Raw genomic sequence first — 27,781 nt, forward strand, 5'->3', positions numbered from 1 at the left:
ATGTCACACACCTAGGGAGGGCAAACACCACAACCACCTTCAGAGGGGAATGGCACACATTTCATAAAAATGCGGAAGGGTGGCAAAGCCAACCAGCATGGGAGAGATGTCGATCTTTTCAGGAGGGATGGGGGATTTTAAACGGAAGTTCTGCAGGATGCTGGTGAGGATGAGGAAGAGCTCCATCCGAGCGAGGTGCTCCCCAAAGCAATAGCGCTTCCCTAGGAAAGAGGAGGAAGGTGAATACAGGCTTTCAGGGTTCTGTTAGACACAATGCAGCAGTGGCATGGAATGGAAGGGGACTCACTCACCGATGGAGAATGGCATAAAAGCCTTATTCCTCTTGAACTGCCCGTTCTCATCCAGGAAATGTTGGGGGTCAAACACATCTGGTCTTGCAAAATGTTTGGGGTCTCTCAGCACAGATCCAAGCACAGGGAAGACTTCGGTCCCCTGACCAAGAGAGGGAGAGAATCTTAGAACCATAGAATTGGAGAGGTGGAAAAGACCCTGTGAGCCACCTCTGATGAAGAGATCTCAACTAAAGCATCCATGACAGATGGCCATCCAACCTCGGTTGAAAAACCTTGGTGGAAAGAGATTCCACCACCTTCTGAGGGAGCCCTTTCCACAGCCCCAAAGCTCTTACCCTCAAAGAGGTCTTCCTGATGAGAAGGGAAGGGGGAAATGGCTTTTGGGGGGTTAGAATTAACCCCTTTAAGCCCCATAACCACCACCACCACTCCTTTGGGGAAGGCAGCACTGGAAGATGTGGAACCAACATCACATCATCTGGCTGGGCTCTTCAGGTCTTATTTTGGATTTGACTCGGATACCCCCACAATGGCAGACAGGTCAGAGACGGAGGTGCCTCAGAGGAATTTGTTAGCCCACAAAACATGTCTGGAAATTGTACTGAACGGTGGAGTATAAGTCTCAGGAATGAGTGAAACCAAAGTACCTTGGGAATGGTGTATCCCCGGAACTGGGTATCACAGGTCACACGTCTTGCTAACCCCAAAGGGAGCATGTCAGCGAATCTCTGGATCTCATGGATCACAGCATCCGTGTAGGGCATCAGGGGACGGTCATCCATGTTGGGAGTGCGATTCAGGCCAATCACACGTTCAATCTCTTCGTGGACTTTCTCTGTTGAGAAATCCGCAGGATGAGACCAAAAGTGCTATTTGCACCTTCCAGGGAGCTAAAGAAGGATCCCAGCTCATAACTGGCAAAAACAAAGAGATTTCTCCACCCTCCTTTCCAGCCCCTTCCGCATTCACCTTCAATTTCCGGGTATTTCAGTAGAAGCAGGAAGCCATAGCGCAAGGTGGTGCTGACTGTTTCTGTGCCAGCAAAGAAGACATTGAGGGTTGTCATAACGAGATTCTCTAGGAAGAACTCTGAGTTTGGGTTTTCCTTTTCCTAGCAAGAAGAAAAATGAGGAAAGAGGATATTTCACATACAGTGGTGCCTCGCAAGACGAAAAGAATCTGTTCCGCGAGTCTCTTCATCTTGCGCTTTTTTCGTCTTGCGAAGCAAGCCCATTAGCGGATTAGCGGATTAGCGCTATTAGCGGCTTAGCTAGCTTAGCGGATCAGCTGATAAGCGGTTTAGCGACTTGGGGAAAAGGGGGGGGAGGAAAAAAACCCCACAGGAACTCGCAAGACATTCCTCCTAGGTATAATGACACTGGAAATCGGAAAAGATATAAGACCGTTGTTTATGTATGGAACTTTAACAGCCAGAATATAAATGGTAAGAAATTGGAAAAATGAAACAGTACCCACGATAACAGAAAGGCAGACTCTTACAATTGAATACCTACAACTGGCAAAGATGACGGGGACAGTAAGAGGGCTTTACAATCAGAAAGTATACAAAGAGTGGAAAATATTCAATGATCACTTAAATACACACTGTACAAGTAACAAGCTTCTTGCAGAATTAAATTGATCCTTGTAAAACACAGCGTAAATGTTAATTTACCAGAGTACAGGAAGATAAATTAGGGCAAAAGAAGGCTATGCGTTAAATGTAAATAACAATACAAGTACAATGATAAGAACTGGAAGTCTCTTATTTAGAAATTTGACGAACGATTATATAATAATGCAAATTTCTTTTTTCGGTGTGTTTTCTTTCTTTTTTCTCTCTTTTCATCTTAATCCTTTTGTTTTATCTTTATGTATGTGTATGCATGTGTATATATTTGTATTTTAATTCAATAAAGATTTATTAAGAAAGAAAGAAAGAAAGAAAGAAAGAAAGAAAGAAAGAAAGAAAGAAAGAAAGTCTATAAAGTTTCCTTACACAGAAATTGATCGTAGTAACTAGAATAACATAATCTTACCTGCTGCATTTTCACTAGGAAGCAGTCAATGAAATCCCGAGGATTGTTGGGGTCCAGGGTCTCCTTGTTTGCTTTTACCTTCTTCGTAATAAACTCTTTCAGGCCCAACAGCTTCTTGAAGGTTTTATCTTGTGGGCCAGGCAGGTGCTGCATGATGCCCGAGAACATGTCGTAGAGCTGTGTGTGTCGGGTTTGGAGGAATCCAGAGTTATTAGGAGGAAGAGAGAGAACAGATATTGAACAAAGATTGATTTGGGGAGCAGGCAGAAGCAGGAGTTCCTCCCTCCCTTGGTTCCTCATTATCATGGAAGGTTTGGGAAAACAGGAGGCTTAAAAGAAGGGAGACTGGAGAAGTGTCTCTCCAAGAAGAACAGACAGAGGGAGCTCCTCACTCCACCCAGACAGAACTTGGTGCTGACTAAGCCATAAACTTCTCACGGACAAAACCTCAGGGCCTGACTTGTCCTCTCTGAGTGACAAGGAAGGGAATTTGGAGGAAGGATCAAGGGGTGGGGAGGAATTGCTTACAAAGCAAGCAGCTTCAGTTTCTCAATCTGAGATTCGCTCTGGTTGAAGCAACATTGTAAACTTGCTCCGTGCTGAGCAAGGCAGAACAGGAGTTGCAGCACCATGGAGAGCTCAGAGAGAGACGCTTGCTCCAACAGATATCAAAACCATTTTTAAGCTTCTCCCGGGTTCTGCCCACTTGTGAAGAACTTAGTTTCTGCTGCTATGGAAGATTGTAATATTGGCTTTTGTTGGCCAGGCTCACTCAGACTCATGAATGTGATCTAGCTCCTTAGTTGGTGATACTACAGCTTCTAGCCCTGTGTCTTGACCACTGCTGGTCTTTGGGGTAATTCCAGTGGTGGCTGTCCTGCATACCATGCCTTGAGTAGATTAAGAGAAATTGCATTATTCACAAACTCACAATGGAAGTCCTCCACTTCCCCTCCAATTTACCTGTCCCCAAGAGGTGGAAGTAAACTGGAAGGTTTCCAGCATAACGCGGAGCATGGAGAGAAACTCCTGATCTTCATATTCAAAGCGGTTGCCAAAGGTGATGGAGCTGATGATGTTGGACACTGAGCGGCTCAGGACATAGGTGGGGTCAAAGGGTTCACCTAGAAAGAGAGACCCCCAAGTCACTCAGCCCTGGAGCAAATCAAAAGTACACTTTGCAAATCAATTCAGTCTTTAATGGTGTTTTCTTTCATCCGCCTGTTTCTCTCTCGCCGTTCATCTAAAAGGTGGCTTACAGAATATTAATTAGAAGAGTATTCGCATAAAAATCACAATTACTACTTTCTGTAAAAACTCATGAAACATCATCAAAATTAAACCAAAAGATTCAGTTTATCAGCATTCAAACCCGGTTCCCCAGATTACGAGTCTATCGCTCTTAACCACTACACCACACTGGCAAGGGTAATATCAATTCAGCCCTGGCTTGCTCATAGTTCGCACAGTGCAACAAAATATGTTTTAAAGAATCGATATCTTGAGCACATGAGCAAAGTCTGTCCTGGTAGGGAACTCCTCTCAACCTGCCATCCAACTATAATTATGCCACATTTCTTGAAGAAACCAAAACTGAGCTCACTTTTTGTTTCCCTCAGGGATTCCAGCAGGAAGTGGGTCTCCTCCAGGATCCGCTCTTCGACGGATCTCTTTCCCATCCCAAAATCCCTCAGTGTCGTGATGGAGAATCGGCGTAGCGGTTTGGCCCGTTCCCAGTTACAGAAGGCAATCCCTGAGAAGCAAAGGAGGAGTAAAGGGAAGGAGGAACAGGAGAAGGTGCACTCAGTGGGAATGTGGCAGAAAATACACAGTGATAGAGATATCCACCCTTCATTTTCCAATCTTGTACAGTTTTAAAGTTCAGAATTTGGGAGAACAGCCTAAGATATGATGTGGGGTTTTATTGTTATTATTATTATTATAGAGAGAGAGAGACTCTCTGGCTCATTTACCTCCTCAGTAAAATGGATATAAGGGGACGTGGGTGGCGCTGTGGGTCAACCCACAGAGCCTAGGACTTGCCAATCAGAAGGTTGGCAGTTCGAATCCCTGAGAAGGGGTGAGCTCCCGTTGCTCAGTCCCTGCTCCTGCCAACCTAACAGTTCGAAAGCACATCAAAGTGCAAGTAGATAAATAGGTACCACTCTGGTGGGAAGGTAAACGGCGTTTCCATGCGCTGCTCTGGTTCGCCAGAAGCGGCTTAGTCATGCTGGCCACATGACCCGGAAGCTGTACGCCAGCTCCCTCACCCAATAAAGCGAGATGAGCGACTGGACCTAATGGTCAGGGGTCCCTTTACCTTTACCTAAAATGGATATAACAATAATCCACGGCACAGAACCACCATTGAGAGTCTTTGGTGCTAAGCTTGCTAAAAGGTGCTATATAAATGCCAGTAATCATGTGCTCTGAGCAAGAATTGCCCAAGAAGAGACTGACCATAACCCTGGAAAAGCCAGTCAAACGTGGCTTGTTCTCCACGGTCCCTGAACACTTCAGCCTGATCCACCAGGGCCTCCTTCACAGCATCATATCCACACAAGACCACAACACGGCGGGGCCCTAAGTGGATGGTGTAGACAGGACCATATTTCTCACGGATCTGTAAAAGAGAACACAAGGAGAGCCTGCTGGGTCAGGTTAAAAGGGGGCACATCTAGAGTCCAGAATCTTGTTCTCAAAGTGACCAACCAGATGTCCATTATAGGAAACCTTCAAGAAGGACCCGAACGCAAGAGCGCTCTTCCCTCGTGTGGTTTCCAGAATCTGGTTTCCTCCAACTGCGGAGGCAACACAGATCCATTTTGGCTATCAGCTATCGGCATTTCCCTCCATTCCCACTTTCCATGAAGCAGAATAATGAAGTGAGAGAATCTGTATCTACAGCACCAAAGTGACCTCTCTGGGGTGCAAGCCTGCGCAGTGTGTAGGGGGACCCTGGGCTGCCCAGACGGCAAGACCCCCCTCTCAGGCTCCCTGATGTGGTTCGAGGGAAAACAGAGCAATACACCTGGCAACAGCTTGGCTGCAGGAGTTGTTGGAAGGAGAAGAAGAGGAGTTTGGATTTGATATCCCGCTTTATCACTACCCTAAGGAGTCTCAAAGCGGCTAACAGTCTCCTTTCCCTTCCTACCCCACAACTCTGTGAGGTGAGTGTGGCTGAGAGACTTCAGAGAAGTGTGACTGGCCCAAGGTCACCCAGCAGCTGCATGTGGAGGAGCGGGGAATCGAACCCGGTTCACCAGATTACGAGTCCACCGCTCTAACCACTACACCACACTGGCTCACACTGGAAGGAGGCGTACAAGGCACCATCCAAGCGCCTTAGGGACTCCACTCTGGATTTACATATGGTTTAATCCTTATCCCCCAAAGATATCCCACAAGGCAGTGGGTCCAGATTCCCCCCCCCCCCGCTCGGGGTTTACTCCTGAATCCTTTCCCATGAATGAGTGTAACCGTGAAGCAGAGGAGGTTTAGGATCAGAGTTCTGCAAGACTGTCTGCCTTCTCAGGTTGATGAGCCCCTTCTTGCCCCCATTTCTCTCTTCATGCAGAAACTGCTTTCTTGACTGTTGGACCCACTGTTGGTCTCTGTCTGCCGCAGCCTATCATCGCATACAAGGCACCTCCCTAACTCACTGAGGGTTTGCAACCCGTTGGATACCTTCACCTGTTTTAGCTGGTGAGTTTCTTGGGGTCTGGCCACTGTCACATGCTGACAGCTTCTAATTACGTATATTATATTATATTATATTATATTATATTATATTATATTATATTATATTTTTATTATAATTTTCTATACCACCCTAGACAAGAAGGTCTCAGCTTCTCAGAGCCATGGAGGGGAGGGGAAATTAACAACCCCAAAGGAACATGCTGTGTCCCCCACCAGGTATACTGTTTTTCCCCAACACCTCATATACCTCCGAGAGAGAATCAAAAGCTGGAGAATGTGGTGGAAGGAGAATTATGAGGAGATGATGAGTCAAGTGGGAGAGAGAGAGAGAGAGAGAGAGAGAGAGAGAGAGAGAGAGAGAGAGAGAGAGAGAGAGAGAGAGAGAGAGAGAAAAGGGTGGTTGGGCGGATTGTATGGAGTGATCTTCATTCAGCATCAGTATATAAAAACGATTTGATAATAACAAAGCAGAGAGTGGATAACTGAAACTGAAGTTACCTTCATAAGTGAACGGTACATATCACTTGTGCTGACTTGGAGCAGGTTCCCGATGAAGGGGAGGGGAGTTGGTCCAGGCGGCATCTGGCTTTTGCGGTGCATCTGCCGCCATGTTGAGAGGACAGTCAGGCAAGAGAGGCAGATGACCAGGAAAAGGGCCACTGCTCCCAGAAGATCCATGGGGAGGTTGCGGGTGGCCTGTGGAGCTCTACAGGGAATATGTTGCTGACCAGCTGGGAAGAGAAAATACCTGCACAGCCCGAGCTGAGCCTGTTACATACCTTTGAAAGAACCCCCTCCTTGAAATTGTGCAACTTGTTTACTCTCTGCTCAGGGTCTTCTTTAAGTCTTTCAAGGACAGATAGTGGTGACAGGGAGTTGCCTGCTCACCTTTGCACCTCCAAGGGAGCTTCAGGGAGTTCCAGAGTCAAGCACAATTCTCTCATCATGTTTCTCAGAAGTCCGTATCATTTGACCAGGTCGCTGCTGGTCTGAGACTAGGAGGAGAGCAGCTGAGAAAGAGGCTGCAAAGGGGTGGCTGCAGCAGTAATAGAGTAGTCCAGGGAGTCAATGATAGAGACAGTGTCCCAGAATCAAATTCAAGGGCAGCCACACATAAAATGCATTGTGGTAGTCACCAACAAAGGTGTAAGCAGAGCAGGAACAGGCAGGGAGAAAGCATCACCATTTATTTCACAGGAGGAATGCAGCACCATTTGTCAACCACACACACACACTTTTCTCAGGGAGAAGCTCATCAAATAAGCTAAGCATTGAAAAGGGGTGGTGACATAAGCAGGCATGGCCACTTTTATCTTGAAAACCCCCTTTATTGGGGCCAACCCAGAATGTCACAAAATACTGCACGAGCCTCTGAGTCCAGCAGGACTCTTTATCAGGCTGGACGTTAAGCGCAACGAGGGCAATTGGGAATTATGGGGAGAAATATGGTTTGGCATTAAAACATAAGGCTTGCCTTGATTTTTGCTGTATAGCCTTCAAAAAGGCATGGCTAGGGAGGTTGTCATGTTGAGCACATGCTCTTCAGAGATTAGTTTACCAGAACACTTGGAGACTGTGGAATTTGAACAGAAATAGCACTGGGACAGTTAGGCTGAGAGCTTGTTCCAGTGCATAGAGAACGTTAGTGTGCAGTTCTCATAAGCTCACCTGAAAAGGGACATTTTAGAGTTGGGAAAAGATTCAGGAAAGGACAACCAAGATGATTCAGAGGGTGGAGCAACTTCGCTATGTTGGAAGGTTGCAGCCTTTTTAGCTTAGAGAGAAAGTAAGAGGGGACCTGATACAATTTTACAAATTTATGCATGACATGGAGAAAGTGCATAGACAATTTTCTCTCTCTCATGGAGTTTTTGCACATTTTAGAAAAGCCCTCTTGATTATTTGGCTGTGTGTGTGTGTGTGTGTGAGAGAGAGAGAGAGAGAGAGAGAGAGAGAGAGAGAGAGAGAAGTTTGTGGTTTTTGAATAGACAAGACGAGGACCAGCTTTCAGGTTGTACTTTGAAAACTCCTTCATGTGCCCAGAAAATTCTCTTCTTCAGAAATGTGAACAGCCCACCTCTGAACAAGAGCCCATCCCAATTTGTAGCCTAACCAACTAACCAAATAAGAATTGCTCTGTTGGTATTTTGAAAATGCAAGATTATTTTATGTCTGTTCTCAGATTTATCTCAACTTTATTGCTTCGAGGTTTTTTGGAGATGGCAGTTTCTTTTTATTGCCCAGGTGAAGTTTCCTAAAACTCTCCCTGCTGCCTGAGACAACATTTCTAAAACTTTGAAGCATGGGTTTCAAAGAAACTCAAGGCTGCCCATCTGATAATTAAAGAGATAATTATCTTTGTCCTTGTCTGTTTCTGCCTCTGCAAGGACCAAGGCAGACATGACTCCAGAGTTGCGTGAGCTATGTCAGAATCTTCTTCCCTCGGGCTGTTTTATACATATAGGTGCGGGTAACAGAAAGTAAAAGAGATAGAGGAGGGAAGATTCAATCTTGGACCTTTCTCAATCTGAGTTGCAGCATGTATGTGACTGGTCACAGGTTCCTATGAACAACTGCTGGTTGCAAGGAAAAAGTAAAGTTGCAAGATACTAAATATGTGGAGAGAGCTTTATTTAATAAGAGCTATTTTGAGAAGCAAGGAAAGTGAAATGGGTTAGCCACTCTCCAAAGCAATCATGTTTCCTAGGAAAGAGGAAGAAGGCAAAGAGAGCCAGTGTGGTGTAGTGGTTAAGAGTGGTGGACTCGTAATCTGGGGAACCGGGTTCGTGTCTCCGCTCCTCCACATGCAGCTGCTGGGTGACCTTGGGCCAGTCACACTTCTCTGAAGTCTCTCAGCCCCACTCACCTCACAGAGTGTTTGTTGTGAGGGAGGAAGTGAAAGGAGAATGTTAGCCGCTTTGAGACTCCTTAGGGTAGTGATAAAGTGGGATATCAAATCGAAACTCTTCTTCTTCTTCTTCTTCTTCTTCTTCTTCTTTAAGGCTGTTGCTAGAACCTGCTTGTGAGTGCTTGCGCGAAGACTCCTCTAAACCACACACCCCTGGATAAAAAACCATCGGTCTTATGGTGTGCATGGTTTGCAAAAGGATTTTTACGTAGAAAGTAAAAGAGAGATTGTTTGGAGAGACAGGGTAATTCAGGGTTACATCTGCAGCAGCGGCAACTGCAGGTGTCTTGAACTGGCTAATTCTTTGCACTTCAATTGGTCGACTAAGTTGGGCTGTTATGTGCTGTCACTCCTCCTCTCCCAGAGGCTGCTGAGGCATCACCAACACAGAAATGCAAAAAAAGTCTCATTCTTCTTGAATTGCTCATTCCCATCCAGAAAGTGTTGGGGGCCAAACATGTCTGGTCTTGCAAAATCTTGGGGCAACCCTAGTAAAATCTGCATCAAAAGGCATATACTATTGAAAAGCATATTTAAAAAATGCATGATTTGTTCTTTCTTTATTCACAACGTGGGAACAGCTGATGATATTGGAACATTGTGGGAAGCTTTTACAGCTGTGATTTGGGTAGGCCTTATAAGCAGAAATGTGGGTAAGAGAAGTGAATAGAGAACCAAGACGAAATATTTGATCTTGCAGCTTTCTCAATTAGGGGTGCAGTAGAAATGTGTACATTCACAAAAAAATAAAGCTGCAAGATACTAAAGACAAAGAAGTAATTTCAGAAAATTAGAAACTGTTAAAAATGGTCATTGCTAAAATTCTGGCAACTGCCACAGCAAGAAGACTCAACAACATTAATAGATTATATAAACTAGATTTATTAAGAGAATGCACCTGAGTACATATATTGAACAAGCAGTATACATTGCGAGGAAAGAGATAAACAAGTTACCGTTTTATTATTTTTAAGTGCCACAAAAGCCTTTGACAGGGTAGAATGGCCCTAAGTATTTGAGGTACTGAGAAAAATTTATAAAGGCGATTGAAGTAGTTGTGTTATCAGCTGGTTAAAGGAGAGAAATTTTCCATCTCCATACTCAAACATATTCCCAAGGCTAATGGAACAGATGACATTGAAGAAACTTTGACTTACAATGGAGGTGGGTCTCAAAGGGTGCCCTTAGTTGGCTGATGGGGGGTGGGAGGGTGTGATGTCCCCTCTTCAGGGTCCCTGAGTCTTCCTGAGGAGGACTCAGATCCAAACAATGCACCAGCACTGCCTCCTGTCCCTCCTCATACTGTGGATTGAGAGATGACAAGATCCCAGAGAGGCAAGATTTCCTAGGTTATGACTGACCTATGGCTGTAAAACCTTCCAGCAACTGTCATATCCTGCAGGGTTAACTATTCTTCCTTAGCTGTTGTTGTTGTTGTTTAGTCGTTTAGTCGTGTTCGACTCTTCGTGACCCCATGGACCAGAGAACGCCAGGCACTCCTGTCTTCCACTGCCTCCCGCAGTTTGGTCAAACTCATGCTGGTAGCTTCAAGAACACTGTCCAACCATCTTGTCCTCTGTCGTCCCCTTCTCCTTGTGCCCTCCATCTTTCCCAACATCAGGGTCTTTTCCAGGGAGTCTTCTCTTCTCATGAGGTGGCCAAAGTATTGGAGTCTCAGCTTCAGGATCTGTCCTTCCCGTGAGCACTCAGGGCTGATATCCTTAAGAATGGAGAGGTTTGATCTTCTTGCAGTCCATGGGACTCTCAAGAGTCTCCTCCAGCACCATAATTCAAAAGCATCCATTTTTTGGCGATCAGCCTTCTTGATGGTCTTCCTTTGCTACTCACTGGGAAAGTGTCAGGAAAGGAATGCTGGCAAACAGACCACAATGGAAAAAAGGAATGAAAGCACTGGGGAAGGGGGGGGGAACCATTCTATGGTTGGACTAGACGCCAGGAGGCATTCTGATGGCCAGAAAGGGGAAAGAGGAGAGGTGCCTGGGGAAGTGGAGCAGAGGAGGAAGAGGGCAGAGAGTCAGGGACCAGATATTTATTCACTTGTGAGATCGATTCCAAAAGAAATGAAGAGTAAGGAAATTCCACAAATGGAAACAGAGTTAATGGAAATTCAAAAGAAAGAATCAAGACTTGGTATGGTTAGCCTGTTCTGGTGCTTTACATGTTGAAATGTGCCTCCTCCTTTGACACTTGGGTGGCCAAGGTGGGCGACGATGGGGCTCCACTTCTTCAAGTCCTGCTTCAGAGGGGAATGGCGCACATTTCATAAAAACGTGGAAGGGTGGCAAAGCCAATCAGCATGGGAGAGACGTCAATCCTTTCAGGTGGGACGGGAGATTTGATGTGGAAGTTCTGCAGGATGCTGGTGAAGAAGAGGAAGAGTTGCATCCGAGCCAGCTGCTCTCCAAAGCAGTAGCGTTTCCCTAGGAAGGAGGAGGAAAGCAAAGACGGGTTGTTATAGCCTGCTTGGAAATGTTTGGGCAAAGACTCCTCTAACCCACACATCCATGCGTAAAATAACACCATTGGTCCTTTGGTGTGCATAGTTGGCAAAGGGATTTTATGCAGAAGGGAAAAGAGATACCACTGGACAGACAGAGTAATTCTGGGGGGAAATCTGCAGCAGCAACATCTTCTAGCAATTTTTCTCACTCCAATTGGTCCACCAGTGTGGTGTAGTGGTTAAGAGCGGTAGACTCATAATCTGGTGAACCGGGTTCGCGTCTCCACTCCTCCACATGCAGCTGCTGGGTGACCTTGGGCCAGTCACGCTTCTCTGAAGTCTCTCAGCCCCACTCACCCACAGAGTGTTTGTTGTGTTTGTTTTGGGGGAGGAAGGGAAAGGAGACTGTTAGCCGCTTTGAGACTCCTTCGGGTAGTGATAAAGCGGGATATCAAATCCAAACTCTTCTTCTACTGGTGATTGGGCTATTATTTGCTGCAAACTCTATGGTTACCAGAGATCCCCGTTTCCCAGGGACAGTCCCCAGATTTGCAAATCTGTCCCCGGACAAAATTCGTCCCCAGAATGTGTTGGGAATTCAAGCCCATATCAGGAGAAACTGGCAACTCTCCCAGGCACCCGGCATGATTCCCTGTTGACCTCCCTGGCTGCATTCCCCAGCAAGCGCAGGCAAGGTCTTGATAGGCGATTCTTCTCAAACGTGAGAAGAACACCCACCCTCTTTCCTGCCCCCCCTGGCAGGGGAAAGAGATAGACAGAAACGTATTTACATGTCTTTATTTCTGTCTTTGCAGCGTTACAAAAAAACATGACTGCTCTCATCAAACTCCAGCAGTGTTGTGACAAACAGTTCCTGTACTTGCCGGACAGGAATAAACGGAAGAGCTCATATTACACTCTGAGCTAATTCCGGTGCTTCGCACTGTGAATTGACTGTCCCTCTGTTTCCCACGGGCAGTCCCAACATTCCCATCATGTTTACTTTTCAAGCTAGCACTTTGCAGCAGCATTGCATCCATATCGTAACAGAATGTCCCCGGATTTCATTTAATGTCCCCGGATTTATATTTTAAGTGTTGTGGATTTATTAGTAGGGAATGGATGTTGCGTGATTGGTTCAACGGCACAAGACACATCATATGGGGAATTCTGGCGAGGCAAAATGGCGAACGCATTGGCAGCGGGCAGCTCCTGAAGTCAGCCAGACCCAAGTGCACTACCAGGCTGGCTCTGGGCTGCTGCCACTGCCAAGGGGGAACTGGGGACACCCTGCGCATCAACTGGGGGAACCACTGACCCCCCCGTGACCCAAATCAAGCCAGGAGAAAGAGTGCCCGGCCACCCGGCCAACTGCCCAGTGGCGCTTGGGGGCCAGGAAAACCCTGGGGCCGATGCAGGGAGAAGGAGGAGAGAAGGAGAAAGAAGTAAGAGGAAGAGGAAGGAGAAAAAAGAGGGGAGCCCTGACCTTGCTGTGCCACTGCCACTGCCGCTGCTGAGGAGGAGAGGTAGGAGAGCACCAGGAGGGCAAGGACAAGTGGCCGAACCCAGGCCTGACCTGAGCCTACTCCACGGCAGCTAGCACTCCAAGAGAGCAGGCCAGGACCCAGAGGAAGGCCGTGTAACAGAGGAGACCACAGAAGAGAAGATATTACTTCTTAATATTACAACTACCAGACTTTTAGAAGACATCTGAAGGCAGCCCTGTTTAGGGAAGCTTTTAATGTTTGATGTTTTAATGTATTTTATTTTATTTTTTTAATCCGCCCAGAGTGGCTGGGGAAGTCCAGCCAGATGGGCGAGGTATAAATAAATTATTATTATTAATCTTTTTTTTCTCTTTTCAAGAAAAAAAAAGTGTCCCCAGATTCTTTGGAAAAAAATATGGTAACCTTAGTAATCTCCCCACCCCCCGGGGCTGTTGAGTACTCACCAATAGAGAAAGGCATAAAAGCCTCATTCTTCTTGAACTGCCCATTCCCATCCAGGAAATGTTGTGGGTCAAACACGTCTGGTCTTGCAAAATGTCGGGGGTCTCTCAGCACAGACCCGAGCATGGGAAACACTTCCGTTCCCTGAAGAAGTGAGGGAGAGAAATGAGAAGATATGGGAGAAATGGGAGATTCTTCTGTTATGAAATCAGTGACAGTTCCCCATTTCTGTATTTCCTCCCTTGGTGAAGTGTGCCTCCCTCCCTCATTATTAACACTCGTAAGGAATTTTAGAACATGCCTGTCCTCTTTCTGTGGTCCTCTCACAGGAAAGCCACTTCCGCCCTAAGGAGAAGGTGGGGTTGTGGGCTTCACGGCCCCTCCATGCATGTGGTGGGTGGAGGCCAGCCCCCGCGTGATTGGGGAGATTCCCAGCCGCATCACCCCCTGGCCAGCCAATCAGCCGGTTCAGGGGGCGTGGCCTCCCCTATAAAAGCAGGACATGGCTGTGGATCTCCCTCTTTGCTGCCCACCAGCTGTTCCTGTTTTGGTTTGGGGAAGAGGAATGTTAGTGTTATGTACTGAGTTGAATAGGATCGAAAAGGCAGCAGTCTGATTGGTCCTAGAACAATAGGATTCAGAATGCAGCAGTCTGATAGATCATAGAACAATAGGATTCAGAATGCAGTAGTCTGATTGGTCCTAGAACAATAGGATTCAGAATGCAGCAGTCTGATTGGTCCTAGAACAATAGGCTCCAGAATGCAGCCGTCTGATTGGTCCTAGAACAATAGGATTCAGAATGCAGCCGTCTGATTGGTCCTAGAACAATAGGATTCAGGATGCAGCAGTCTGATTGGTCCTAGAACAATAGGATTCAGAATGCAGCAGTCTGATTGGTCCTAGAACAATAGGGTCCAGAATGCAGCAATCTGATTGGTCCACAGGAGCCACCCAATCCAGCTCCAGGTGGAAGTGAATCCGCAACCTGATTGGCCTACAGGAGAATCCCGGAATTAGCCAATCACGTGGGGCCCATTGTGTAAATAATGTATATAAAGCAGACATTCTGAGGGAACTTCCATTCCTCCTCGCCACTATGAGCTGAATAAAGAGCATGAAATCCATTCTTGACTCCGAGTATATTTCAGCTAGGGATGATGGGCCCAAGGTGGTTTTCACCTCTGCTTTTATTATGGTTTTGACTCCACAGCAGTGATGACAGATGAGACAGAGACCAGAGGGAATATTAACTGGCTCATCATCCATATCTGGATATAGTACTGAATGGTGGGGGTCTCAGGAATTAAAAAAGAAAAGAAAAATAAGCAATACCTTGGGTATGGTGTATCCCCGGAACTGAGTATCACGGGTCACTCGTCGTGATACCCCCATAGGAATTATGTCAGAGAATCTCTGGATCTCATGGATCACAGCATCCGTATAGGGCATCAGGGGCCGGTCGTTCATGTTGGGACTGCGATTCCGGCCAATCACACGTTCAATCTCCTTATGGACCTTCTCTGTTGAGAAATCAGCGGGATATAAGAAAAGGGAGACCTCTCATAGCTGAGAAAGCCAATAGACATATTCCTGAAGAAGGGAAGACAGATTCCCGCCTTCCATCCCGTTCTGCTGTCACCTTGAACCTCCCTACATTCTCAGAAAAATATTTTTAAATGGACTATAAGGGCAATGGTTACTAAAAACGACTCATGTATCTATCCACATGAGCCCCATTATATTTTAAACTTAGAGAGGCCCATGAACATACGTTTTACTTCAATGAATTGACTTTTGTACAACTCCGGAAAGCTTTTACAAAGTTACGATTAAATACAATAAACTCTGTTTATATAGATGGGAGACATAGAGGCATACCAGTAATTGAACATGTTTGTATTAGGGGATGCCCTGAATTAGAGGACCTTACACATTATATCTTGCTCTGCCCCTTATACATTGAAGCAAGAGAACGGTTTTTGACACCTATAATGATAAGGTCCTCTGGCCAGAATCCTTCTGACATGATTCTATATCTCCTTGCAGACATTGATAAGTATGTGACCTGGCGTGTAGCACTTTTTGCAACTGCCGCCAGGAAAATTAGAAAAGAATTATATAGCCGAGATAGCTATCAACTGTAAAGGAGATGAATTTATTTGACCCCATCTACACCAAGTTGTATTTTTCTCACTAAACTTTGTACATAATTGTCTGTTCTATTATTTAACATTACTTTTAATATATTAGTGGCCCCGCCGTGATTTTAGCTTATAAATTTTATTGTCCGATGTTTCAATTTGTATATTAAGGAGTTTTTATAGCTTTGTGCAGATTAGGTGATGTTTTGGCAATATAAATGTTTTTAAGTTTCTGTATCAAATTAGTATATATTCTATTGAATGATATTGTATACATTGCAGCAGCCTTTGGCTATAAGCAATAAAATTTGGCTGACTGACTTACCTTGAACCTCCGGGTATTTCAGCAGAAGAAGGAAGCCATAACGCAAAGTGGTGCTGACAGTTTCTGTGCCAGCAAAGAAAACGGCGAGAGTAGTCAAAACCAGATTCCTCAGGGAGAACTCGGAGTGTGGGTTTTCCTTTTCCTGGCCAGAAGGAGGAAGAGAAGGAGGAAGTTTCTCTTAATAAACATTGCTATAGTCTAAAGCCTTTCCCACAAGGCACTCTTTCTCTTAATGTTCAGCTGAGCTGCAATGGCGTCTTGGCCAATCAGATAAGGGGATATGGACAGTCGCGGACTGCTCAAAAGGTGGCTTCAATTCATGGCCCTCCAAGTTGTGGGAATGTTCAGGGAGGCAGAGGAGGATATATTGTTTGATTATAGCCTTTCCAACTTGTGTTAACAAGCTCACAATTTAGCAGAGTAACATTCCCCTTTTTAAACTCGCAGCGGGTGCATTTGCTCAGGCTAGCTAAAGCCTCTATAATAACTGTTCTGGTAAAGGTAAAGGGACCCCTGACCATTAGGTCCAGACCCAACTCTGGGGTTGTGGCGCTCATCTCGCTTCATTGGCCGAGGGAGTCGGCGTACAGCTTCCGGGTCATGTGGCCAGCATGACTAAGCCGCTTCTGGAGAACCAGAGCAGCGCACGGAAACACCGTTTACCTTCCCGCTGGAGCGGTACCTATTTATCTACTTTCACTCTGACGTGCTTTTGAGCTGCTAGGTTGGCAGGCGCAGGGACCCAGCAACGGGAGCTCACCACGTCATGGGGATTCGAACTGCCTACCTTCTGATCAGCAAGTCCTAGGCTCTGTGGTTTAACCCACAGTGCCACCCACGTCCCAACTGTTCTGGTATTTCCCCCTTATTTTGTCATAAAAGATAAGACACGACACAATCTTCTATAAAAGTATAAAAAGAGTTTATTCACATTCTGTTCACAATCAGATCCCAGAAGGCAGACTTATCTTAGAAAAGTAACATACACCTGGAAACTATCTCATAAGGAGACAGTCCCTTTGTCCTCTCTTGGCTGGAAGCCAAGAGAACATCTTTGACTAAGTGGATGTTGCTTCTTCGATGCATGTAGTCAAAGAGAGAGAGATGGCTGCCCTGCCCTGTGCTTTTGTCGTTACCTGCACAGGTGAGGCCATGCCCACCTCTAGTCACATGCAGAGGAAGTCTGTCCCAGCCCAGAAGGAAACAGGAAGTTTACCTGCTGGCTGGACAAACATTCCTCCCCATGTGTAAACATGTTCACTCTAGGAATGTTGTACTTGACTGCTTTTGTGTTTCACATCCCACACAAGTTGGCATGGGGCAAGACAACTTTCTTTCCCAATAAAATCATCACAGTTCTTCGAACAGAATAATCGTACCTGATGCATTTTCACAAGGAAACAGTCGATGAAATCCCGAGGGGAGTTGGGGTCCAGGGTCTCCTCATTGGCTTTTACTTTCCTTGTGATGAACTTCTCCAACCCTAAGAGTTGCTTGAAGGCTTCCTGCTGTGGGCCAGGCAGGTACTGCATGACGCCCGAGAACATGTCGTAGAGCTGCAGAGTCATGGGGAGGAAGAGAGACCCGATATTTCCCCAAGTGAAGCTGAGATAAAGGTGCTGTTTGCATCTGAGGCTCACCTAACACACCCAACATCCGGCCCTCCCTTTATGGTGGAGGCTGATGCCTCTGAGAGGGCAGTGGGAGATGTGTCTGCAAGCTGATGAGGAAAGGGAGCTGAGGTCACGCACCAGCCATTCAGTCATGGGCATGGTCGGAAACCTGGAAGTGTTTCTCTTGCCAATACAAAATTAATTATCAGACAGGTGCCTTCCTTATCTGGGGCAGGCTGTGACAGTAGGCACAGAGACAAACAGAAGTTGAATAAGGCCTTCAAGGGGCATGTCTGAGATCCAGCGCTGAGGGCCTTCTGGCGGTTCCCTCAGTGCGAGAAGCCAAGTTACAGGGAACCAGGCAGAGGGCCTTCTCGGTAGTAGCGCCCACCCTGTGGAACGCCCTCCCACCAGATGTCAAAGAGAAGAACAACGACCAGACTTTTAGACGACATCTAAAGGCAGCCCTGTTTAGGGAAGCTTTTAATGTTTGATGCATTACTGTATTCAATATTGTGTTGGAAGCCGCCCAGAGTAGCTGGGGAAACCCAGCCAGATGGTCGGGGTATAAGTAATAAATTATTATTACTATGTCTCTTGTGCACTCCTAGATTGGTGAGGTGTTGTGTGAGGCATTTAGTTTCTCAGGCTCAGGGAAAGACATCTCTCCTGGTTCTGGTGCTATTTGTACTGTGAGCTTCTGTTGGTCATCCTCACTCAGAGGTGGTCTGCTTCTTAACTGGCAATGCTGCAGCTTCTGACTGTGTCTTGATCGCTGCTGGACTTTGGGGTAATGGCAGATTAAGAGGAATGACATTATTCACTCACTCACTCACTCACTCACTCACTCACTCACTATGGAAGTCCTTCCCCTCCCCTCCAATTTACCTGTCCCCAAGAGGTGGCAGTGAACCGGAAGCTACCCAACATCATGCTCAGCAAGGAGTGGAACTCCTGGTCTTCGTATTCAAAGCGGTCGCCAAAGGCGATGGAGCTGATGACGTTGGACACAGTGCGGCTCAGGGTGTAGGTGGGGTCAAAGGGTGTGCCTAGAAAACAAGACATACACACACACACACACACAGTGCAAGTCACTCAACCCAGGAACAAATCAAGAATGACCGCTCCCTGACTAAAATGGGGGGCGCCCTTTGCGTGGACGCGTGCAGCCCCTAGATCTGGAGCGGCTCCAACAGCATAGGCTTGGCTTTGCCTTCCCTCAGGTGGGATACCTGGAGGTCTCCGCCTACCTCAGTCAGTTGTCCAATCCCACCTGGGGGGAAGCGTTGCCAAGGAGACCAGGCCAGGTAGGGGAGGGATTACCTGCCCACACAATAGAGGGAGGATCTTACCTGGGAATCCTCACTTGGCTCCAGAGCTTCTCCCACCCTACCCACCCTCAGTTAATGTCTTATTTTGCAGGTTAACTTTTCTTCACAGGTTTTGCAGGTTAACTTTTCTTCACAGGTATGCGGGCGCTGCTACGTTACGGTCGCTGTTAAAGGGCCGGAAAGGTATTTCCCTGCATTGGCAGGTTTCGCCTTTCCCGTAGCAAAACGTCACAACTTTGGCGGTATCAGGCCTTGGGCAGAATCCTTTAGTCCATCTTCCTCTTTGCGGCGGCGATACCAGGGTTCCCCGTTAAAGGGGTTTCTGAAGGGAGGCTTTGACCGTACGCCGAAAGGTCATCATTGCTCTCCCCTGCGGCGGCGGCATAACGGGGGCGGCTATCTCTGCTTGAACATATGTTCTCCAGAGCCGCCCCCCCCACACACTGGATAACCCTGATGCTCCCTAGGTCCCCGGCTGGGGACTGGGGAGGGAGAACGCCTAATGCCTGAGCCAAGGTCTACCCACATTTGAAATTTAATAAAGTTGTGGCCAATTTAATCCCATAGCACGTTGTCCTGAGTCGTTATTCCACATGACGGGGGGGGGCGCGCGGGATCTGGGGACTCCGCCTGTCCACGCAATATACTTTGCAAAGCAGTCCACTCTTACCTCATTATTCCTTTGAGCAACATTTCTTCAAGTGGATGTAGAGTGTTGGTGATGTACAGACGCTTCAGGTTGTGTTTTTTTCGGGTTGCAGACTGCCCAAACCCGGAAGTTACTTCCGGAATGGGTTACTTCCTGGTTTCGGCAGTTGTGCATGCGCAGAAGTACCAAATCACAACCCGAGCGTGCACAGATGCGGCGCTGCGGGTTGCGAACATGCATCCTGCACCGATCACATTCGCAACCGGAATGTCCACTGTATTTAGCTTAGGCTAAGTTATGTCTTTTCCCATCCATTACCAAAAATAAAAGCAGCCGTGATAATATTCAGTAGAAAGCCTTCAGCTGCCCACTTAACTGGCCACAGTTTCTATCTATCACCGTCAAGCGTTTCTGTCACCTGTAACTCATTAAGCAGCATTTCTTGAAGATACCCAAACTGAGCTCACTTTTTGTTTCCCTCAGGGATTCCAGCAGGAAGTGGGCCTCCTCCAGGATTCTCTCTTCGATGGATCTCTTTCCCATCCCAAAATTCCTCAGCGTCATGATGGAGAATCGGCGTAGCTGCTTGGCCCGTTCCCCGTTGCTGAAGGAAACCCCTGGGAAGCAAAGGAGACAAGAGACGTGAGCAGGAGAAAGAGTAGCTGGAAGGTGCACCATTTTAAGCTAGCCTTAAGTATGTCATTTTAACTGGATTATGATATTAAGCCTCCCTGAAAAATGCTGCTATATCAGTTACTCTTCAACAGGCATTCTGAGTAAATGCTGTTTTTCCCTTTTGTGGCATTATTTTAAGAGGGAGAAAAGAGGGAAATACCAGGAGAATCCAGTCTGCCTTAAATCATCCTGGATTAGCTACAATAGTTTTAGCCTTTTAACTTATCAAAGCTTCCCTGCAAAGGGATGAACTCTGTGGAACTCGGAAATGTGAGGAAGGAAGGATAATATGTTAAATATATGATCTCCTACCATGTATTCACATCCCAACATTTAAGAGTAACTGAGAGGCAAAGACACAGTTGACAATCAGCTGATAGAAGGCACTTGCAGATTCAAGAGCTTTTTCAATATTATCTATGCTTGCAATGCCACTAAGTTACATCAGTAGTCCTTTACTTGGCGATGAATATTCAGATGCAAATCCCATCTCTTCTATGACTTGTCTGAATGGTCGGAGCTTCCATACGACTGAGCTGTAATGGCTCACCTCCGTGTCGTATCTTTGGAATCCATCGACCTCTGCCTCGTCGTGATTAACGACCTAAGCCTTTGAATGAGACTTCAGGCATGCTCCCATTACGCAGAGTATCCAAACAGCAGCAGGAGAGCCAGAAATATGTGCTACATTGATACATTTATTTCTAACTACGCAGGACAGAAAAGAATATGTGTCTGCTCTCTGTGAGAGACAGAGAACAACAAAAAAGAAACAGGAAGCCAGTAACATCAACATCCATCTCCCGTCTGTCAGCATCGCCCTTGAGCCAGTGTCACCAACTGGACTCATGCACTTCAACCCCGACTGGGCTAGGCGAGCTGGGTAGCACTTCCAGAGACCACCAGGTCAAAGTGCTGTGGACTCACAGCTTAGAGTTGTGAGCACCGGATTCACTTCCACAATACAGTCGTCGCACAGCAGAGTATAGCAGAGTCTGGCAGTGTATAAACAACTCGGAGAGCAGCTCTGTAGAATATCTTCTTTTATTCTATAACTACAACTATAATACAAAACTATATACAGAACTAAATAGGGCTAAGCATAAATGAATGCTGCACTGAGTGTCTGCAGCTGCTCTTAGCAGCAACCTTATCTCTACACACGATCTCTAACACTCAGTCTCTCTCTCTCTCCGACACACTGACTGACTGACTGACTGACTGACTTGGTGCTGGAGCTGAATAAGTAGAAAGCAGAACACTGCTCCTCCTCTCTGGAGAATCAGCAGACTCGTCAGGAGATTCTTGGATATGGGAGGGGTGAAATCTCCTCACCGTCTCCCGTGAGACTTCCAACAGTCTGGAATGTCAACAGAGTCTTGTGACTCCAAAAACTGCACAGTGGCATAACATAAATCTAACATGAATGACATAGAGAAGCCCTCTTTCAGCCTGTCCTCAGCAAAACTGGTATAAGAAAAATATCTAATTCACAGGACCACTGCTAAGTTCAATGCCAGAACAATGGTAGTAATGATGCGCTCTGGCCAAGGGTTGCCCAAGAAGAGACTGACCGTAACCCTGGAAAAGCCAGTCAAATGTGGCTTGCTCTCCACGGCCACCGAACTCTTCGGCCTGGTCCACCAGGGCCTCCTTCACGGCATCGTATCCACACAAGACCACAACACGGCGGGGCCCTAAGTGGATGGTGTAGACAGGACCATATTTCTCACGGATCTGTGAAAAGAGGGGGAGGGCATTGTGTAAGGTCATGGAACAGATGGAGAGATGGAACAAATTGCTCACCTGCTTCTGCAGAGATTAGTAACTCCTGAAAGCCTAAGCCTAATTAGGCAATGAAAAACACATCCTTTATGATGCACCTCTGGTTCTCCAATATCTGTGCACCAGAATTTAAGAAGGATATTGGCAAGCTGGAACGTGTGCAGAGAAGTGCGACCAGGATGATCAAGGGTCTGGAGATGAAGCCTTATGAGGAACGGTTGAAGGAGTTGGGTATGTTTTGCCATGATAAGAGGAGACTGGGGAGAGATATGAAAGCCTTCTTGAAATATCTAAAGGGCTGTCACCTGGAAAATAGAGCAAGCTTGTTTGCTCCTGTAGGACCAAACCAATGGATTCATGTTATAAGCAAAGAGCTTCTGACTTATCTTCAGAAAGAACTTTCTGGTGGTAAGAGCTGTTCTACAGTGGAACAGAATCCCTCAGAAGGTAGTGGTTGAAATTTGCAGTTCCTCAAATTTTGCAATGAATTTCTCCAAACCCACAAGTATACAAAGTGTGCATATAAAGGCATATATTTGTGGAAATAGCATACAAAATTGCATTATATTTGGGGGGGTTCACTACATAAATGTGGCTATAAGGCAGATCTGCCCACAAAAATGTGTATACCCTGTTAAGAAAATGCACAGTGAAATTCTGATGAATTTCCACGAGGATTTAAAACATACCAACTGATGCAGAATGTAATGGACTGAGAGAAACAGAAAGAAACAGATTCACCTACCACTAAAGGCACACAACACCAGCAGGCTACCATAAGGAAACCTCTCCTCCATGCGGGGAACTGAGATTAAGATTGGAATCATAGAATCATAGAGTTGGAAGAGACCACAAGGGCCATCGAGTCCAACCCCCTGCCAAGCAGAAAACACCATCAGAGTACTCCTGACATATGGTCATCAAGCCTCTGCTTAAAGACCTCGAAAGAAGGAGACTCCACCACACTCCTTGGCAGCAAATTCCACTGTTGAACAGCTCTCACTGTCAGGAAGTTCCTCCTAATGTTTAGGTGGAATCTTCTTTCTTGTAGTTTGGAACCGTTGCTCCGTGTCCGCTTCTCTGGAGCAGCAGAAAACAACCTTTCTCCCTCCTCTATGTGACATCCTTTGATATATTTAAACATGGCTATCATATCACCCCTTAACCTCCTCTTCTCCAGGCTAAACATGGCCAGCTCCCTTAGCCGTTCCTCATAAGGCATCGTTTCCAGGCCTTTGACCATTTTGGTTGCCCTCCTCTGGACACGTTCCAGTTTGTCAGTGTCCTTCTTGAACTGTGGTGCCCAGAACTGGACACAGTACTCCAGGTGAGGTCTGACCAGAGCAGAATACAGTGGCACTATTACTTCCCTTGATCTAGATGCTATACTCCTATTGATGCAGCCCAGAATTGCATTGGCTTTTTTTTTATAATCATGGAATTATAGAGTTGGAAGGTACCCCAAGGGTCATGAGAAATGAGAACAATGAGAGGAACAGATTCAACCACCTCTACAGTCACATGACACCAGCAGGCTATCCTGAGAAAACTTCTCCTCCATCACCAGATTTGCGGTTAAATCTGGGCTGGTCTCAGATATTAAATGCCCTGCAATCTACCTGTGTAGTTGGTGCCAACAAGCTGAATCTGGGTGGGGAAAAGAGTTATCCAGGCCAAGCCCTGGGAGAAGATGATCTCGGATTAAGGCAGGGCTCTTGTTCTCCCAGGACTTTGTTTCCCTCCTTGGCCAATATTTTTCCTGTCCAAATTCAGCTGGTTGGCACCACTTACATAGGTAAAGTGTAGGGCCATTTGATAGCTGCTCAGATATTGTTTTGAACTTTGATCATTTGTTTGCTTTTGCATTTGTGTGCATTTGTTATTTGTCAACCACCTTAGGGGACTTTTTTGGTTGAAAGGTGAGTATAATAAATTAATAATAAATAAATTACACAACATAACATGCCATCTGGATAATCCCTGGGCACCACCTCCAAGCCTGGACAAGCTCAGCACAGTCTCCAATTTCACCTACCTGGTGGAGCAGGTTCTGCTCAGTGTTGGATTTCCAACTGATTCCAAAGAATCAAATAGTTGGATCTCCTTACACGGTGCAATATTTATTTCTGGTTATGTTTGCATGCAACCTTTCTGTTAAGGATACCAGGGCTGAAACTGAGCATGGCGCCAACTGGGTGAAATAAGCCAGGCTGCAAGACTTACCACATGGCGGTGCAGCTTTGAGCACTCTCTGCTCCACATAAAAAGGTCAGGGACCCCTGACTGTTAGGTCCACTTGTGGCCGACTCTGGGGTTGTGGCGCTCATCTCGCTTTACTGGCCGAGGGAGCCGGCGTACAGCTTCCGAGTCATGTGGCCAGCATGACTAAGCCGCTTCTGGCGAACTAGAGCAGTGCACGGAAACGCCGTTTACCTTCCTGCCAGAGCGGTACCTATTTATCTACTTGCACTTTGACGTGCTTTCGAACTGCTAGGTTGGCAGGAGCAGGGACCGAGCAATGGGAGCTCACCCCGTCGCAGGGATTCGAACCGCCGACCTTCTGATCGGCAAGTCCTAGACTCTGTGGTTTAACCCACAGCGCCACCCGCATCCCAGCAAAAATGGCGTCGAGAAAGGATGTTCCTGGCTGATCTCCACAGCCTGTTTTGATTGTTTAATTGGGCATTGTTTGTGTTATGTACTGAGCTGAATCCTAGATCAATAGGATCCAGAATGCAGCAGTCTGATTGGTTGGCAGGAGCCACCCAATCCAGCTCCAGGTGGAAGTGTATCAGCAACCTGATTGGCCTGCAGGAGCAGCCAATCAGGCTCCTGGATGAAGTGAATCAGCAACCTGATTGGGCTGCAGGAACAGCCAATCATGCTTCTAGAGGAGGTGAATCCGCAACCTGATTGGCCTACAGGAGCACCCCAGAATTAGCCAATCACATGGGGCCCATTGTGTAAATAATGTATATATAGCTGGATGTTTTGGGGAAAGTTTCATTCATTGCTACTATGAGCTGAATAAAGAGCATGAAATTCACACATGACTCTGAGTATATTTCAGTTGGTTTTTCTCTTTATGTGATAGTGCTGTTGCTGGCCTTGCAGCTATCTAATTTATCAGGGGGCAAGGACCCTTTTTGTGTTGTTTTACTCTCTGAGGAGCCAAGAATTGTTAACCAGTTTTAAAGGGAGTTCAACAGCCGCAGGTCAGCCACCTCTTTGGAGTTCTTGCCATTTTATCTTCACTGGTTTCAAACTGTAAGGACTTTAAAACTTTTTAAAAACCAAAGTTTCTGAATAGGAATCTGGCAGATGTGGTAACTGATCCTTTAAATTGTACGCCTTCTGGGATAAACAGTCTGCCAACAGAATTCTCCACTGATGCTTCTCACAGTCCTTAAAGGGTGTCTTTGGGTTAGAACTATATGCTTTCAAGAGACGTGTGTTATCTATTTGTGTAGATGAACCAGAACAAGCTCAATAATATGCACTCTATAAAACAAGAAATTTCAGCACTGAGATCTGCTTTGGATTCTATAGTGGCTCTGAGAGGAACCGGGGATTTTGAAGGTAGCATCCGAGGAATTTTGTGAGAGGAAATCAGAAGTACTCCAGGCTGATTAACTTGGAATTGGAGCAGTTAGGATTGAGAATGGGAATGCCCCTTCCACTGAGCCCTCCATCCTATTCAATCTAAGGAGAAAATAACTAGACTGACAGTACATAGAAAAGATTTTTGGGGTATTTGCATTAACGCTTTGGGACCTAGACCTGGTTGTTTTGAATGAGTGGCATTTATGATGACTGGTAGGAGGGCAGTTCTCAGTCTTCGCCTGCGATGGGAGCTGCCATGGAGGACTCTTAGAGGGTTGGCAAATGCCTGGATGTTGACCTTCATAAATCACTGCAAGAAGAAAAGTTCCTATGCCCATTTACACCACAAAGAACTCATAACCCATAATGGAGTATAGCATCTAGATCAAGGGGAGTAATAGTGCCACTGTATTCTGCTCTGGTCAGACAGAAGGCTGTGTCCCTATTTAGAACAGGACAATTGTCTTTCTTTTTTATCATCACCTAATAATGTGCCCAGAGGGCACTCTCAACCCCAAGAAGCTAGATCTAACATCCAAAAGTTAAAATCAGAGGAATTCCGAACACACAAGATACCTGTCAAATCATAACCCCCAGAAGCTGCCCAAAAAGTGTGACCTTGTGTCAAAAGGAACTAATAATATACCTGCTGTACAGCTCGGTTGGTTAGAGCATGGTGCTGATAAATTAAAATTAAAATTATTATATTATTATATTATTTATTTTAAAAAAAATATTTATTTAAAAGAAAGGCACACTAAAATGCTGACCAATTTTTTTGAGGACATGAGAATTGACAGATGTGCCCATCCCTTCACTCAGGCAGAAATATACAGTGGTACCTCGGGTTACATACTCTTCAGGTTACCTACGTTTCAGGTTACAGACTCCGCTAACCCAGAAATAGTACTTCAGGTTAAGAACTTTGCTTCAGGACGAGAACAGAAATCGTGCCCCGGCGGCGCGGCAGCAGCAGGAGGCCCCATTAGCTAAAGTGGTGCTTCAGGTTAAGAACAGTTTCAGGCTAAGTACAGACCTCCGGAACGAATTAAGTACTTAACCTGAGGTACCACTGTAAAGAGAGAGAGAAGCAAAAGCTGGAGAATGTGGTGGAAGGAGAATTATGAGGAGATGATGAGGAGGGAGAGAGAGAGAGAGAGAGAGAGAGAGAGAGAAGGATGAGTGGGTAGATAGATAGATGATAGATGATGATAGATAGATAGATAGATAGATAGATAGATAGATGATAGATAGATAGATAGATAGATAGATAGATAGATAGATAGATAGATATAGATGATAGATAGATGATATAATAGATAGATAGATAGATGATAGAGATAGATAGATAGATAGATAGATAGATAGATAGATAGATAGATATAGATAGATAGATGATAGATAGATATAGATAGATAGATAGATAGATAGATAGATAGATAGATGATAGATAGATAGATAGATAGATATAGATAGATAGATAGATAGATATAGATAGATAGAGATGATAGATAGATAGATAGATAGATAGATAGATAGATAGATAGATAGATAGATAGATAGATGATAGATGATAGATAGATAGATAGATAGATGATAGATAGATAGAAAGAAAGATAGAAAGAAAGATAGATAGATAGATGGGAGTGACCTTCATTAATCAACAGTATTTAAGAATGATTTTATAATAACAATTCAGAGAATGGCAAACTGTGCTCTGACACATTATAGAAAGTTACCTTCATGAGTGAACGGTACATATCACTTGTGTTGACTTGGAGCAGGTTCCCGATGAAGGGGAGGGGAGTTGGTCCAGGCGGCATCTTGCTTTTGCGGTGCATCTGCCGCCATGTTGAGAGGACCATCAGGCAAGAGAGGCAGATGACCAGGAAAAGGGTTGCTGCTCCCAGGAGATCCATGGGGAGGTTCTGGGTGGCCTGTGGAGCTCTGAGTAGCTGGGAAGAAAAAACACATGCACAGCCCGAGTTGAGGCTGTTATGTAACTGTACCAGAGGGATAACACCCTTTGTGGAGTTGTGCAACTTGTTTGCAGTCACACCTCTTGGACTCCTTTCTATTCAAGAAGAGAAGAGCCTTCTGCCAAAAGTCCAGAGGTCTTATTTTTTGCGTGAGACAGTCCTGCTTCATTGATTTTTCATGCTTTATGTACAAGACTGGCACTATCTGGAGATTATTTCTGAAGCAGAGGATGGCTTCTCTGCATCAGAGGCCAACCCTTCCAGCGGTTCTCAACCTGTGTGTCTCCAGATGTTGTTGGACTAC

General features: G+C 45.8%; 1 protein-coding gene across 1 annotated transcript; it reads right to left on the bottom strand.

Annotated features, from left to right (window-relative positions):
• Window positions 1-39: 39 nt before the first annotated feature.
• On the bottom strand, window positions 40-27,522 carry LOC310850543 (uncharacterized protein; the record flags this gene model as incomplete). Its single annotated transcript, XM_083752065.1, has 19 exons — window positions 27,238-27,522; window positions 21,685-21,847; window positions 19,903-20,052; window positions 18,344-18,504; window positions 17,222-17,398; window positions 15,843-15,984; window positions 14,709-14,896; window positions 13,376-13,517; window positions 11,229-11,404; window positions 10,121-10,265; window positions 6,554-6,786; window positions 4,814-4,976; window positions 3,957-4,106; window positions 3,317-3,477; window positions 2,354-2,530; window positions 1,284-1,425; window positions 962-1,149; window positions 312-453; window positions 40-221 (listed from the first exon to the last, which is right to left on the bottom strand). The coding sequence occupies exons 1-19, from the start codon at window positions 27,415-27,417 to the stop codon at window positions 40-42; spliced, it is 3,162 nt and encodes a 1,053-aa protein (XP_083608191.1). The 5' UTR covers window positions 27,418-27,522.
• Window positions 27,523-27,781: the final 259 nt, after the last annotated feature.

This window comes from Podarcis gaigeae (assembly GCF_964106915.1).
Source record: "Podarcis gaigeae genome assembly, chromosome: 8".
Taxonomy (NCBI): domain Eukaryota; kingdom Metazoa; phylum Chordata; class Lepidosauria; order Squamata; family Lacertidae; genus Podarcis; species Podarcis gaigeae.